Here is a 16,188-nt window from a genome sequence, read left to right on the forward strand (position 1 = left end):
GGTAATGGCTTAAGTAATGTAATTGCATGTATTGTTCATAGTGTTCTCTGAACTCCTCATTCATCGTTAAATGATCTATAACATTAAATGACGCATCAAGTTCTCTGTTTAGACTACCAACATGTGACACTTTAATGATGTTCGCGTTGAGCATTTATAGAAACCCGTCTGAAAGTCAGCCATACGTGGACCATTTTCTACAATTGATAAAAACTTGGTTTGTGTGAAAAAAAGGGTTATCAGGTCAACTGTGAACAAAGCAACCAATGCGTGCTTCATACAAAAAGAACCAATAACGGCAATGTTAAGTGTTTTGCCGTTTGCGCATGGCTTTATGAAGTTTACTTTGGGGCAGAGATCTAAGCATACAAGACGTATTGGTGAAATGTCTGCGTAAGCTATTCCCATTGAAGGTAAAGAGGATTTCCAAAAATGTCTGACATTGTGAAACTGATGTTCATCGTTCTGGTCATGTTAAACAGTGCAAGTACTGCGGGAAGTAGCTTGTGTGTGGATGAGGTTTTTGACCTGATATTCAGAGACAAATCCGCCACAGATTACGTTGTAAGTGGCAAGGCGGTGCCAAGTCGGGCGGAGTGTTCTGTCCTGTGTCATCAAGAGGAAGGGTGTGTGTCTATGGCGTATTCAGGTTCAGGAGAGTGTGTCCTCCACGGCCAGTTGCCACAGACTCTGACAGTGGTCAGTAACCAGGACACTGACATCTACTACCGCCAAGGTAAGACATACCCCACTCTGACATCTACTACCACCAAGGTAAGATATACCTGACACTGTCATCTACTACCACCAAGGTAAGATATACCTGACACTGTCATCTACTACCACCAAGGTAAGATATACCTGACACTGTCATCTACTACCGCCAAGGTAAGATATACCTGACACTGACATCTACTACCACCAAGGTAAGATATACCTGACACTGTCATCTACTACCGCCAAGGTAAGATATACCTGATACTGACATCTTCTACCACCAAGGTAAGGTACCTGACACTGACATCTACTACCACCAAGGTAAGATATACCTGACACTGACATCTACTACCGCCAAGGTAAGATATACGTGACACTGACATCTACTACCGCCAAGGTAAGATATATCCCACACTGACATCTACTACCGCCAAGGTAAGATATACCTGCCACTGACATCTACTACCGCCAACATAGGATATACCTGACACTGGCATCTACTAATGCCAAGGTAAGATATATCCCTCACTGACATCTCCTACCACCAAGGTAAGATATACCTGCCACTTACTTCTACTACCGCCAAGATAGGATATATCTCACAATGATATCTACTAACGCCAAGGTAGGTATATACCTGACACTGGCATCTACTACCGCCAAGGTAAGATATACCAGACACTGACATCTACTACCACCAAGGTAAGATATACCTGACACTGACATCTACTACCGCCAAGGTAAGATATATTTCACACCGACATCTACAACCGCCAAGGTAAGATATACCTCACACTGACATCCACTACCGCCAAGGTAAGATATATCTCACACTGACATCTACTAACGCCAAGGTAAGATATACCTGACACTGACATCTACTACCACCAAGGTAAGATATACCTCACACTGGCATCCACTACCGCCAAGGTAAGATATACCAGACACTGACATCTACTACCACCAAGGTAAGATATACCTCACACTGACATCTACTACCGCCAAGGTAAGATATATTTCACACCGACATCTACAACCGCCAAGGTAAGATATACCTCACACTGACATCCACTACCGCCAAGGTAAGATATATCTCACACTGACATCTACTAACGCCAAGGTAAGATATACCTGACACTGACATCTACTACCACCAAGGTAAGATATACCTCACACTGGCATCCACTACCGCCAAGGTAAGATATATAAATAATAATTTTTGTCACTGCCAGAAACCTTTTTGAAAGTTCTACTGAGGCCTTGAATGTTGTCACCTTCATCAAACAACTTCTGAGCAAGAGTCGTATGACGCCCCTCTAAAATCTTGGTGGAAAGAGTATCTCAAAAGTTGCGAAATGGAGACTCCAAAGGGCTGGAGCTGCAGGAATATTGCTCGACATTAAGGGAAAGTTGACTATTGGAAACCTTAAGACATCTCTCTTGTCATACAGTCTTGTGGAGAGAGTTGTTCCACTCTGAATATCTATGCATGGATCTAAAAATGAAACAGATGAGGCGGTCTCACTGGTTTCCTTTATTTCTAGTTCAGGTTGATAAATCAGTGGAGGGAATTGACTACTTGATGGTTATTGAACAATATGAGATGGTCGATATAGCTGAAGCTTAATTTAATCTTCTTGGCCAAATTACCTTGTTTTGACTTTGCCAATCCGAAAAGAAATTCCGATTCATATGCATAAACAAACCGATCCACAAGAAGGGAAGTACACTTGGTGTCCTTGGGGATGCCTACTTCTTGCCTAAATGTCTTACCCCCCTCGATTTTACATAGATGTTGTCAATAAGGAAGTCCAGCATTTCACAAATTGTTTTCCACTATACTTCAGATGGCATTTGCTTTCATTTTTGACAAATTGTCTTGAACCGCTGAATATAGATACGTAACTGTATCTGTCTTACCACGTTTTGTAATCAGTCCATTGCCTCTCTGCAGTATATTCTCGAAAAAACTAATCGTAAAGTTTTGAAAAAACAGGTGCGGTTCCCCATTCAACAAATTCAGCATCAGCATCAGCAACAACATCACCGATGATTGTAACAACAACGGCACGACCAACGACACCTACTACAAATGCAACGCCCTTGACAACGTTTGAAGGTACCCACAACATGAATATTCTGAAGCTGTATTATGCACGCTTATTACGGTGACAATATAAACTCCAAGTTATCAATAACAAACAGCCATAGTTAGATAAAAGGAATGGTAAAACTATGCACTTTTATAGATTGTTCTTTAAAGAATAATTATTTTTACCAACTTATGGTTCAACTGTTATCGGCCAAGCAGGGCTTCTATATCAGTTTCCTTAACAACATGTCGATAATACATGTTATTACGATAGCATATACGCATGTAGATAGTGCATCACGTATGTGAGTATGACAGCACGGATCACGAGCAGTTGTATACCAACCATTTGAGCGGAAGTAAAAGGACTTCTTTTATTGTCTCAGCGTTTATTCAACATAACTTAACAACAGCTACAGAAATATATGTAATGTTTCTGTAATATTATCTCCTTTCCCGCTAGATTTAAGATGGGTGATTTCCCCTGAACGAGAATATTAGATGGACCAATTTATGTAGCCCAATGTCCCAAAATATGACAAGTATGTCACAAGAACTTGTGTTCCAAGTGTTTGTTTAATGTCTGTATCCTCTAGGTCGGTCGTTTCTTCATATCTATTCAGTTAGATGAACGAAGAAAGGCGAAGGGAAAACAATCTTAAATTTGACCTTCAATCACCTACCAAAGAACATTTCCCGCGTGTGATCGATGTTGAATCAGGAAAACAAATGCTATTTTCTTAACCAGGGTTCTTCAAACTTGACATTTATTTATTTGTAGATGTTGTTTTGTTAAACATGTATATTTAGTTTAAATGAACTCAGGAATTACTGAATTATGTCACCACTAATCACATAATGATTACAATGAAATACTTCTCTCATGCGTAGAGCCTTCGCCCTCATCGACCGTCAACGCTGCAACACCACTGACTGCACCTGTAGGCTCCACAACGACCCCCGCTGCATCAACTATGACATCACCGATGACAATTGCATCAACTGTGACGGTCACAACCACCCGGGCAACATCCACGTCCACAAGTACAACGGCCACTACTACCACAACTACTCCAACAACAACAACTACATCCACTATCACGACTACACCAACAACGATCACTTCGTTAACGACGACCACTACAACTACTGCTTCTACTACAACTACTACTGCTACTCCATCTACAACTACAACAATATCTACTTCCACAACTACATCCACTACCAGGACTACACCAACAACGATCACTTGGTTAACGACTACTACTGCTTCTTCTTCTACTACTACTACTACTACTACTCCATCTACAACTACAACAACTTCTACCACAACTACATCCACTACCACGACTACGCCCACAACTTCGTTAACGACGACTACGGCGGCTACATCACAACGTATGAAACTCGTCTGTATTAAAGCTTCCTCACAAACTGAGATCGTATATATGTATTGATAACTTGGAACTATGCACGATGATGGCCATATGAACATATCTCTATTCAATATTAGTGCAAAAGTACTAGGGGAGCGGGGCACGGGTGGCCCAGTCATCTAAGGCGCCGCGATTCGCTGTTCGGAGTTGCGTCCCTTGGACACGCCAGAAACCTATGATTGTGGGTTCGAATCCCGGTTCGCCACGATTATGTTTCTAGGTTTGTCAGCACCATACCCGTGCTTGTGGGTTTCACCGAAGTAGTAAACATCTGAGACCTGCATCACTTCGGGCTTTCCTCCCACATTAAGCTGACACGCCGTGATATAACTGGCCTCACCAACCCAACTCACTCACTCACTCACTAATACATAACGTGTCACAATCTTGAATACATGAAACACACTATAATGACTGGTGCTATGAGAAACCAAGCCAGATGGGTGCTGGCGAGGGCATGACCAATGAGCGCTCAGGTTACATCGCACATACGGCAATGCTTTCGCTTGATAACATGTGCATCATGTGGTCATCAGCTCCACACATTGCTTCAACGGCAGACAACGGTGGGGTTCGCCAAAGGTTCTTGCACGGAGTAGGGTAGGGTTCATTTGACTTCCGTCAGCTTTACATATCTATAGCTGACAAAAATAGACACGTGTCATCTTTACACATACGGTATACTGTATGTATTCATTGGTGATGGAGGGACACAATGTGTTTTTAGCCCGTGTCATTGTCTATTGTAATGTCTGCAGCACCTCTGTGTTACAGTGGTGGTACTGTGGGTGACAGCTGTGCTGGCATATTCGTCAGAAGAAAACACCGAGGGAAGGTAACCACATACACTCTTCACCTATATTAAATACATGAATCATAAGAGACAAAAAGACACTTTTTATTTTCCGGTTTACGAATTCAAATTTATTTTTATTTAATCTATATTTGGTGATTTCGAAAAATATGAAAGACACAAAAGCAAAACAATAATAATTATTACTTTTTTGTTTTGTTTGTTGTTTAACACCGCATTTAGGAACATTCCAGCGATATAAAGGCCGTATGTAAATAATCGAGTCTGGACCAGACAGTCCAGTTATTGATGTCATGAGCATCGATCAACGTAATTGGGATACGATGTCATGCATCCATCAAGCTAGCGAGCCTGATCCCGTTAGTCGCCTCTTACGACAAGCAAAGTCGCCTTTTACGGCAAGCATGTACCAATTACTCAAAAGTATTGTTTGTAGTCTCTGGCCATTGCAAACCCCTTGTAAAGATCCTAATTTTCATAGATGAACAAATTGCAGTAAAAGTCCTGAACATGCACTATTAACATAATTAGCAAATTTGTTCCCACGAAAACGATCATGCTAAACATAGTTAAAACTCATTAACTCCACAAAGCTGTGTTTATTGCATTGAGCAAACATCCGTTAACCATGAAATAAGAAGAAAATGGGAACTTTGAATAACATAATAATTTGCCATATTTCATGTACATACATACATTTTTACCAACAGAATCCTTTGTTTAACTGAGTGAGTGAGTATGGCTTTACGCCGCTTTTATATATTTTATATATTCCAGAAATATCATGGCGGGGGACACGCCGAAGACCCGGTATTCGATTCCCGACATGGGTACAATATGCGAAGCCCATTTCTGTTGTCCCCCGCCATGATATTGCTGGAATATTGCTAAAAGCGGCGTAAAATCGTACTCACTCACTAACTCACTCACTGGAAAGCAATGTCTTGATACGTATGCGACTGAATGATGTTGATTGTTGATGAAAGGATCTGGAGATCTATCCGTCAATCTACTGACAATAAGGACATCGATCATGATAATTACAAAACGAGAAGCCAAAAGGGAAGTTTTAGTGATTAAAGAACTTAGTGATAAAGGTGAACTACAGTACCGTTTTGGCGCCATTTCGTCCTGTTTAATGTATGTAGGACTTAGATCACGTTTTCTGTTTGTCAGCAACGCCGCTAGCCAAGTGATTGGAGAGTCTGATGTATATCCCGACCACGGCCACAACGTCAAGGCATGGGGACAGTCCGATATAAACAACGATCATCAATATGTTGAGGTATACAGTGAAATTTGTCTGAATTTATGAATGCTAATCTCCTTTAATACAAGATCCAGTAAAATCTGTATCTGAGAATTTCAAATGTAAATCCCGAGGATTGAAAAAGTAGGATTCGTATGAATATACACAATGAGGGTTTACTTTGAGTGTGAGTGAGTGAGTTGGGTTTAACGCGGCTTTTAACAGTATTCCAGTTATATCACGGCGTGTCAGCTTGATGTGGGAGGAACGCCCGAAGTGATACAGGTCTCAGACGTTTACCACTTCGGTGAAACCCACGAGCACGGGTATGGTGCTGACAAACCTAGAAACATAATCGTGGCGAACCAGGATTCGAACCCACAATCATAGGTTTCTTGCGTGCCCAAGGGACGCAACTCTGCACAGCGAATCGCGGCGCCTTAGAAGACTGGGCCACCCGTGACCCCGGTTTACTTTGAAATACACACTATACATGTTACAGGGAATACAATAATACCTTTGTACTTATTTAAAAAAATATTAAAAATTTATTTTTATTTTAAAACTTGGGAAACTTACAGTGAGCATACATTGTATATGCTCGATCTCTATAGTAAATCCGGAAATTCACATAACCCTTGACTACCTATATATTATCAGAACCACACAGGGTTACATTAACTGACAAATAAATTAAAAAAATTGTGAACAGACACTTAGAAAGTTACGGGCAAGCTATGCCATAATGATAAAGTTATAGCGGGCACTGAGAACCATCATTCAAGTTGCACTTGTTTCCAGTTGAAGTACGCCATGAAACTCTTCATCTCGGAAGTGCACGTGTATGAGACGCACCGCGCAGGCGCAACGTGGTTGGTGGAGATCCTGACGCCTAGTGGGGAATATGTGACCATGTATCGGGCGAAAAGGTTATATCGTCTTTCTTCAAGTCGAATCGTGGAACTCGTTTTGATACACGTAAGAACTCTTTCATCACATTCCTTAATTTCTTTAACTAAATGCAGTCACTATTATGAAAGAAGTGAGAACTGTCTCAATGACGTTTGCATTCTCTTTCACTCCAAGTCGAGTTTATAGTATAATAATTACAATTATATTTGAGAACTCTCTCTCTCCTCTCACCGTCACCATCTCACTTCTCTCTCTCCCTATAGTTCTCTCCTCTCTGTCCTCAGATATCTCCCTTTCTCTGTCCCCATACACTACATATCTCTCCACTGTCTGCCCAAGTATCTCTCTCTTCTCTTGCCCTACATTTCAGGGGAGTTCGAATCCTAAACCCATGGCTTGAAACACGCCAATGTTTGCCTCGCATCTTTTGGTGTGTGAATGTTGTTTTACTACGCTGTCAGCAATATTCCAGATAGAACGGCGGCCTGTGATTAACAGTCTCGCTCAGGCAAACCTAACTCTCTCCTTCCCCACTCTCTTTCCCTACATCGCTCTCTCTTCTCTCCCTATATATCATTGCCTCATTTCTATCCGTATACATCTATCTCTCCTCTCTCCTCCATTACTCTCTTCTGTACCTATATGTATCTCCCATATCCCTTCCCCCTTTTCTCTCTTACTCTCTCCCTCTCTCTCTCCTTCGCCCCTCTCTCTCCCTCCCTCTCTCTCCTCTCTCTCCCTCCTTCTATCTCTCTCTCTTTTTTTCTCTCTCTCTCCTTCGCCCCCTCTCCCTCTCCTCTCTCTCCGTCTCCTCTCTCTCTCCCTCTCCTCTCTCTCCCTCCTATCTTTCTCTGTCACTCTTTCTCTCTCTCCTGTGTCTCTCTCCCTCTCCCTCTCCTCTCGCTCCCTCTTTCTCTCTCTCTCTTTCTCCGCTGTCTCTCCCCCTCTCCCTCCTTCTCTGACTCTCCCTCTCTCTCCATGTCCAAACCCTTCTGATGGTTCATATTTTGGTTCACATCACCTGCTGTTGCAGTTGACCAGCTTCACGTCTGACGTCATCCGGGTATGGGTGGATCCTTCTTACGCGGGTGGATCGGTAGAGATAGACGCTGTCAAGCTTGTGGGGATGACAGACCCCAATCAGCAATAGACAATGTTTCCAAGGTATCGACAAGACAAATACACACTTCAAAAATAGAAACCCACGGAATTAAACTATGTGTATCGGTCCCAAAGGCGACAAATGGTGCTGTGGTGGACGTTGAAGTGGCGTGCAACAGAAGATTGCGATTCCCCTCTTTGGATACGTCCTATGGCGATGTTCCGATCGGCAGCGCTGAGTCTCGGCATTTTCGAAATTGAAAAATGTTGACAGCTGAATGACAAATTATTGACTTATGCTTGCCTTTTTATAGCCACTACCACGAGTAACGAATGCAATAACTTGCACGTGCATTTTGCTTTACTGTTTTCCTCCATGACATTTTTGAACAAGTGTGAAAACAATGCCGTTTAAGACACACGGTTTGTCGAATAACAGGCCGTCAACATTATCCAATAAGATATAACCAATTTATATACCGGAGTTTGTGTTCACTCAGTTCCAATGAACTACATACTACTTGTGCGTTTCTTTTCTTTGAAGAGTATAGATATCGATTTTCTGCTTGTCTCGACAAAACGGATGACTTGATATATTTTCGATGGTCCCATGGGAATCAAGTTAATAATACAATTTTGGTATTTTTCATTAAACATTTGTGTTAATCAATTTATAGAATAAGTATCATTCAGTATTTGTCATTTAACGTATCTGTGCATATGACTTTGTACATTTGTTTTATTTATGTTTTCAGGATGTTATGTAAATAAGTATCGTTTATGATTTTTCATAGATTATATTCACCGATTTATATAAATAAATATCATACAGTATTTCTAATTATTATTTTTTCTCACCGATTTTTATAAATAATATCATTTGGTATTTGTCATTAACAATCTTTGTTCATATGATTTTGTGCACACATTTTCTTGCTGAAAGAGATGAAGATGTAGATGTTGATTAAGACGATCATGACCAATTTCGTTTTAATAGCATTACAGATTTTTTAAAAAGTTTAAAGTATATAGTCATTACTGCAAGCGTAATTGTTTCATAATTAAACATTATTGATTTTCCAAATCCACTATTTTCATCACTGTAAAAGCTATCCTGTGTGAACTACATGACAACTAACACGTGTGAACTGCAGATGTGTGGTGTTGTGACAGGTGGGAGGTAACCTGACTGTAGTGTTGGAGCGTGCTGATTATTCGTGCGATCACTGCACCACGGGGAATTGCCTTCCTCGTTCGTCTAAGCCATTCAGATAGAGGCAACTTGACTGGACGCCCTTGCTCTCTGTTCAGCAATCTACACAAGGAAACGTCAGTGTTCTCTTTCCCTTGCGTGAAGGCACGGGTAGCGAAGCACAGCAGAGGGTTCCACTGGCATAGGGTTCGAATCCCAGATTTTCCCTCTGATGACCCTTGACTTGTGACATCCACATCGTAGTTTCATGCATGTCGTGAACATCTGGCCTCAGACCACAGTTATCCCCCTACGTTGTACCGGAAGTTGAACCGGAATAGTGGATGTAGTGCCCTGGGCTGTTCAGCCTGTGTCAATGTTTTGGGAGTGACTTGTGATAGCTTAAATGAAAGATTAGACATTGTAGTATGTTGCCAATGTTTTGTAAGCCACAATCTGTGAAGGTATTGATTCCAGCTTCCCATGACTAGACCCCAAGATGAAGGCCGCTCTGTGTGTTTCGGGTCGAAACTTCCGGCGAGCACTGTTGACAGTGGATACTGCGAAAGGTAGCTGGTTAATGCAGGTCGAATCTTTGCATTTTAAGTGGCAGTTGGGTCAGCATGCAACTGGAGAACAGCCTACGACCGATAATTATTATGGTTGGATTGAAGATAGCAAAGAAAGAAATTAATTGTGGCCTGAGGCCTGAGTCACGCTTGGGTTCTCTCCCTTTGACACGCCGGGTTATAACTGGAGTAATGTTAAACCAACCTCAAAAAGATTGTTATTTATGCGTCTCACTGACAGATTTCAGTTACTTTAGAGGCATTACCTTTGAGTTGACTGATATTGTGAAACATATTGCCCCCCCCCCCCCCCCCAAATGATTACTTTATCTGTTTTGAGCAACTGAGGAATACACCATTTTCCGTAGGATCTATGCACGTACATGTACGTAGACGATCCGGGGTAGAAAGGTCTTCAGCAACCAATGCTTGTCGTGGAATGCGACAATGCTTGTCGTAAGAGGCGACTGATGGGATTGTGTGGTCAGGCTCACTGACTTGCGTGAATCGATGCTCACTAGGTCAGTCACTGGATTGTCTGATCCAGACTCGACAATATTTACAGACCCCCGTTATATAACTGTAATATTGATGAGCACGGCGTTAAACAACAAACAAACAAACAACCGTAGACTCTCAAAGCACTCCCATGTTTGTGCTGAGGCAAACACACATACGGATAGACTAAAGAGACAACACATGTGGACAGTTATTATCCGATTGATTGATGTTTTCATTGTCCGTGATTTTAGTGCTACAATAATACCACTCGGACAATGCGCAAATCCTGAAGATAATACGGCTGCGCGTGTCCTAATTCTAGTAATGCGGCTGCGCGTGTCCTAATTCTAGTAATGCGGCTGCGCGTGTCCTAATTCTAGTAATGCGGCCACGTCTTGATGAGGGCGTACAGCTTGGTCCCAGGACAGGCGGTGGCACCAACATCTCGGTGGCCCCTGAGGATGTAGCTGGACTGGATCTTGCCTTTAGACACCCCACAGGCTATCAGCTTCTGCACGGTGTCCAGGGCCTTGGAGTCGGGGAGACGCTCCATGAAGTTGCCCATCATACAGAACCCTGGTTGAAAGCAATACCACTTTAATATAAACACAGTCAATCTTTATGTTGTAATATACAGGAAACACATCATACAGAACCCTGGTTGAAAACAATACCACTTTAATATAAACACAGTCGATCTTTACATTGTAATATACAGGAAACACATCATATGGAACCCAGGTTGAAAGCAATACCACTTTAATATAAACACAGTCGATCTTTATATTGTAATATACAGGAAACACATCATACAGAACCCTGGTTGAAAGCAATACCACTTTAATATAAACACAGTCGATCTTTATATTGTAATATACAGGAAACACATCATACAGAACCCTGGTTGAAAGCAATACCACTTTAATATAAACACAGTCGATCTTTACATTGTAATATACAGGAAACACATCATACAGAACCCTGGTTGAAAGCAATACCACTTTAATATAAACACAGTCGATCTTTACATTGTAATATACAGGAAACACATCATACAGAACCCTGGTTGAAAGCAATACCACTTTAATATAAACACAGTCAATCTTTATATTGTAATATACAGGAAACACATCATATGGAACCCTGGTTGAAAGCAATACCACTTTAATATAAACACAGTCGATCTTTACATTGTAATATACAGGAAACACATCATACAGAACCCTGGTTGAAAGCAATACCACTTTAATATAAACACAGTCGGTCTTTATATTGTAATATACAGGAAACACATCATATGGAACCCTGGTTGAAAGCAATACCACTTTAATATAAACACAGTCGATCTTTACATTGTAATATACAGGAAACACATCATACAGAACCCTGGTTGAAAGCAATACCACTTTAATATAAACACAGTCGGTCTTTATATTGTAATATACAGGAAACACATCATATGGAACCCTGGTTGAAAGCAATACCACTTTAATATAAACACAGTCGATCTTTATATTGTAATATACAGGAAACACATCATACAGAACCCTGGTTGAAAGCAATACCACTTTAATATAAACACAGTCGATCTTTATATTGTAATATACAGGAAACACATCATACAGAACCCTGGTTGAAAGCAATACCACTTTAATATAAACACAGTCAATCTTTATATTGTAATATACAGGAAACACATCATACAGAACCCAGGTTGAAAGCAATACCACTTTAATATAAACACAGTCGGTCTTTATATTGTAATATACAGGAAACACATCATACAGAACCCTGGTTGAAAGCAATACCACTTTAATATAAACACAGTCGATCTTTACATTGTAATATACAGGAAACACATCATACAGAACCCTGGTTGAAAGCAATACCACTTTAATATAAACACAGTCGGTCTTTATATTGTAATATACAGGAAACACATCATACAGAACCCTGGTTGAAAGCAATACCACTTTAATATAAACACAGTCGATCTTTATATTGTAATATACAGGAAACACATCATACAGAACCCTGGTTGAAAGCAATACCACTTTAATATAAACACAGTCGATCTTTATATTGTAATATACAGGAAACACATCATACAGAACCCTGGTTGAAAGCAATACCACTTTAATATAAACACAGTCAATCTTTATATTGTAATATACAGGAAACACATCATACAGAACCCTGGTTGAAAGCAATACCACTTTAATATAAACACAGTCGATCTTTATATTGTAATATACAGGAAACACATCATACAGAACCCTGGTTGAAAGCAATACCACTTTAATATAAACACAGTCAATCTTTACATTGTAATATACAGGAAACACATCATACAGAACCCTGGTTGAAAGCAATACCACTTTAATATAAACACTGTCAATCTTTATATTGTAATATACAGGAAACACATCATATGAACCCAGGTTGAAAGCAATACCACTTTAATATAAACACTGTCAATCTTTATATTGTAATATACAGGAAACACATCATATGAACCCTGGTTGAAAGCAATAACAGTTACCAAAAAACTATATATTGTGATATAAGATAGCTACGCGATAAAAGCAAAGAGCAATGACGAATTTAGCGTGTTTATTTCACGATAAAACATAGTTCTGTCATGACGTCATTTCTTGAGATTCGAAAATGCGCTCGCAACTTGATGACGTCGTACATATGACGACGTTATTTTTGAGAGGGGGGTGATTTGTTCCTCAAAGATGTAGCCGGGCAACGAAGACAAACGATCGCATCCCAAAGCAAGAGAGATATGACAATCGGTTTTTGGAGACAATGTACACGTAATCGACGTGTGGATTGTGAGAATATGCGGGAAATACCCACCTCTGCGTAAAATGGACTTTTCCGACATTACGGAAGTTGGATCCTAATGAGGGAGTCATCATTATTTAAATAGGGATAAATATTTTGTAAGCTTGTACATTTTATTATCATCCTTAAACAGGCTGTTCACAATGTTCATATCTCATATCGTCGTTGTTTATCGTTCACTAAAACACTGCAGGGAGAATAAACCAGTTGGGGCTGCGCTCCTCGCGGTTCATTCTCCCTACTGTGTTTATTGTATAATAAACAACGACCTCGAGTCGTTTATTTCTTAAATAAACAGGAAACACATCATACAGAACTCTTGTTGAAAGCAATTGCAATTTACAATGTACGCATTTTAAACCTTTATATTTAAGAATTCACTTCAATATTATTTTTTTATGAAGGTTTGGTCGACTCGGGATATATCATTTTTGGTTAATTTATATATTAGATAGTGGATGGGTTAATTTAAGGGGAGTGATTGACGTGACGTTCACCTCGAAGTCGGTACACATTTGAATCCGTGCATCGCTTTGGTTGAGGTGAAAACGAGACTCGTCAGTGAATAGAACTTGTCCCCACTGCATGGCCACTGTAGACGCTGTCTGCACCACTGTAGACGTGCTTGACAGTGGTTTCCTGTCAAAATGGGACGTCTGGCGGGTCTTCTGGCGACAATCCCTGCACATCTGAGGCTGCGGTTTGTGAAGATATTCGTCGAAGGATAATGCTTCTTGGAGTCACTGTTGCTGGCTGGAATCGAATTCGTAGGTGTGTGCCTGCCACTCCGAGAATGGTCTCTGACTGCATTCGTCTGTTGCCAACGTTGCCATAAACACCAAATGGTGTTTCTGTGGACGTTAAATTGTCTTGCAACAACACGTTGACTCGATCCTGTTTCAAGCATACCAATGACTCGCAGACGCTTATTTTCGGACAGTCGTGGCATCTCGTAATGTTGAATATTAGCGTAATTTTGTTGTTTTTCTGAGTGGTTGTTGTCAGCACGATGCAAAACAATGCATATGGAATCCTATTAACGCACATGTTTTTATACCCATTATCGGTTAGTGAAATGCACGGGGCTTGCATAAAAGTTGCGTTTTTGGTGACTTAAACCGTACATGTACTACAATATTGAAAACCAAACTTCACTTGTTTGAAAATACACTAAAATATTGGTGTCACAGGAACTTCTGTTGTTGAGTATATATGTACAGTTAACTACGGTTATAACGAACACGCTTATAACGAACTGACAGATATAAAACGAACTAACGTTTTAGTCCCGACTATTTGCTGTAGTTATGCTGTATATATGCTTTCAACGAAGTTTTGTTGTTGAGTATATAAATATTGCAATGAATATAAACACCTACTGAACTGAAATAACAAATTACATAATTTTACAGTTGGGAATTCTCTGGCCATGGTTAATGGTCTGATTACATATTCCTACAGGGCATTCTGTATTGTTTACATGTTTCCAACCTCCGTCGTCTCGTTCAAACACTTTGTTTCATTATCTAGCCATGTATTCCGAATCTAAGGCTTTAGAGACGTTACTGGCAAATATATTACACAGAAGAGGATATAAAGTGATTTGGTGTGAATCTAACATATTTTGTAGATATCTGGTGAGATTCACTTGTGTACAGTAGCACATATAAAATGAAATTCACAAATTAATCAGGCGACTCGATATAATCAAACTGTATTGCATTGTGACGTCATGACATAGTGACATCATAATATAATCTGTCTGTAACTGTAATCACTTCTCACTGAATATAAAGCTGTAAAATATAGCAATTTCGTTAATACTGGCGTTAGGTTACTTATGGATGTATTAGAATACCGCTCTCCCAGTGCGAAGGCATGACTGTTATGTAAGGCTACTGCATGAGGTATCGTTTAGGGACGGTGTCTCCTGTGTGGGACAAATGTTTTCTCCTTATGTAACACTATGACTATATGGAATATAATCAATAATTAATCACTGTAAGGTTTTAACGTGTGTGGCATATGTTAATGTATTAGGCGGCAGACGCACAGGGCCACATATTATTATGATGCAGCATAATAAGTATAGGCAATGTTAATATATGTGCAGAAACTTGGAAAATTACACCAAATAGGTTTTTAGAACGAATATAACACACCTTATGTTATGTTGGTAATGACTCATGCTCCCTACTGAGTTTAAATAGCCAACGCACCTGTACAAATAACGCTCCATGCCGACTTTGAATGACAAATTTAAACTTTAAATATCACAACCTATATTTATTTGATAATGAGTGAGTATGAGTGAGTATGGCTTTACGCCACTTTTAGCAATATTCCAGTAATATCATGGAGGGGGACACCAGAAATGGGCTTTACACATTGTACCCATGTCGTGAATCGAACCCGGGTCTTCGGCGTGACGAGCGAACGCTTAAACCACTAGGCTACCCGACCGCCCTATTTGATAATGAATAACGGTCAGTACTAACTGAGAATATAATTATGTCAAATACATTGACACGAATTAATTATCGAATGGATGTGTATGTATTCGTCATTAAGAATAGGTCTTAATGAATGAATAATTTCCCCGTAATTCCCTAGTAGAATGTCACGTACGCTGCAATGCACAGATCTAGTCAGGGTGGTTTTCACAAGGCAAAATTCCCATTGTGAGTCTATCATGATTCACTAAGACACTGAGCTCTGTATCAAGACAGACACCGCAGTAGTTGAATGGGAA

The 16,188-nt window shown here is 40.2% G+C and overlaps 1 protein-coding gene across 1 annotated transcript; it reads left to right on the top strand.

The window, feature by feature from the left end:
- The first annotated feature begins 337 nt into the window (after positions 1 to 337).
- On the top strand, positions 338 to 8,494 carry LOC125374904 (mucin-2-like). The gene is made up of 7 exons (XM_048386652.1): positions 338 to 736; positions 2,714 to 2,836; positions 3,701 to 4,207; positions 5,020 to 5,080; positions 6,236 to 6,344; positions 7,110 to 7,286; positions 8,254 to 8,494. Exons 1-7 carry the CDS (start codon positions 433 to 435, stop codon positions 8,368 to 8,370), a joined length of 1,398 nt encoding a protein of 465 aa, XP_048242609.1. The 5' UTR covers positions 338 to 432; the 3' UTR covers positions 8,371 to 8,494.
- The last annotated feature ends 7,694 nt before the right edge of the window (positions 8,495 to 16,188 follow it).

This window comes from Haliotis rufescens, unplaced genomic scaffold (genome assembly GCF_023055435.1).
Source record: "Haliotis rufescens isolate VD_foot unplaced genomic scaffold, xgHalRufe1.0.p SCAF_10, whole genome shotgun sequence".
Classification (NCBI taxonomy): domain Eukaryota; kingdom Metazoa; phylum Mollusca; class Gastropoda; order Lepetellida; family Haliotidae; genus Haliotis; species Haliotis rufescens.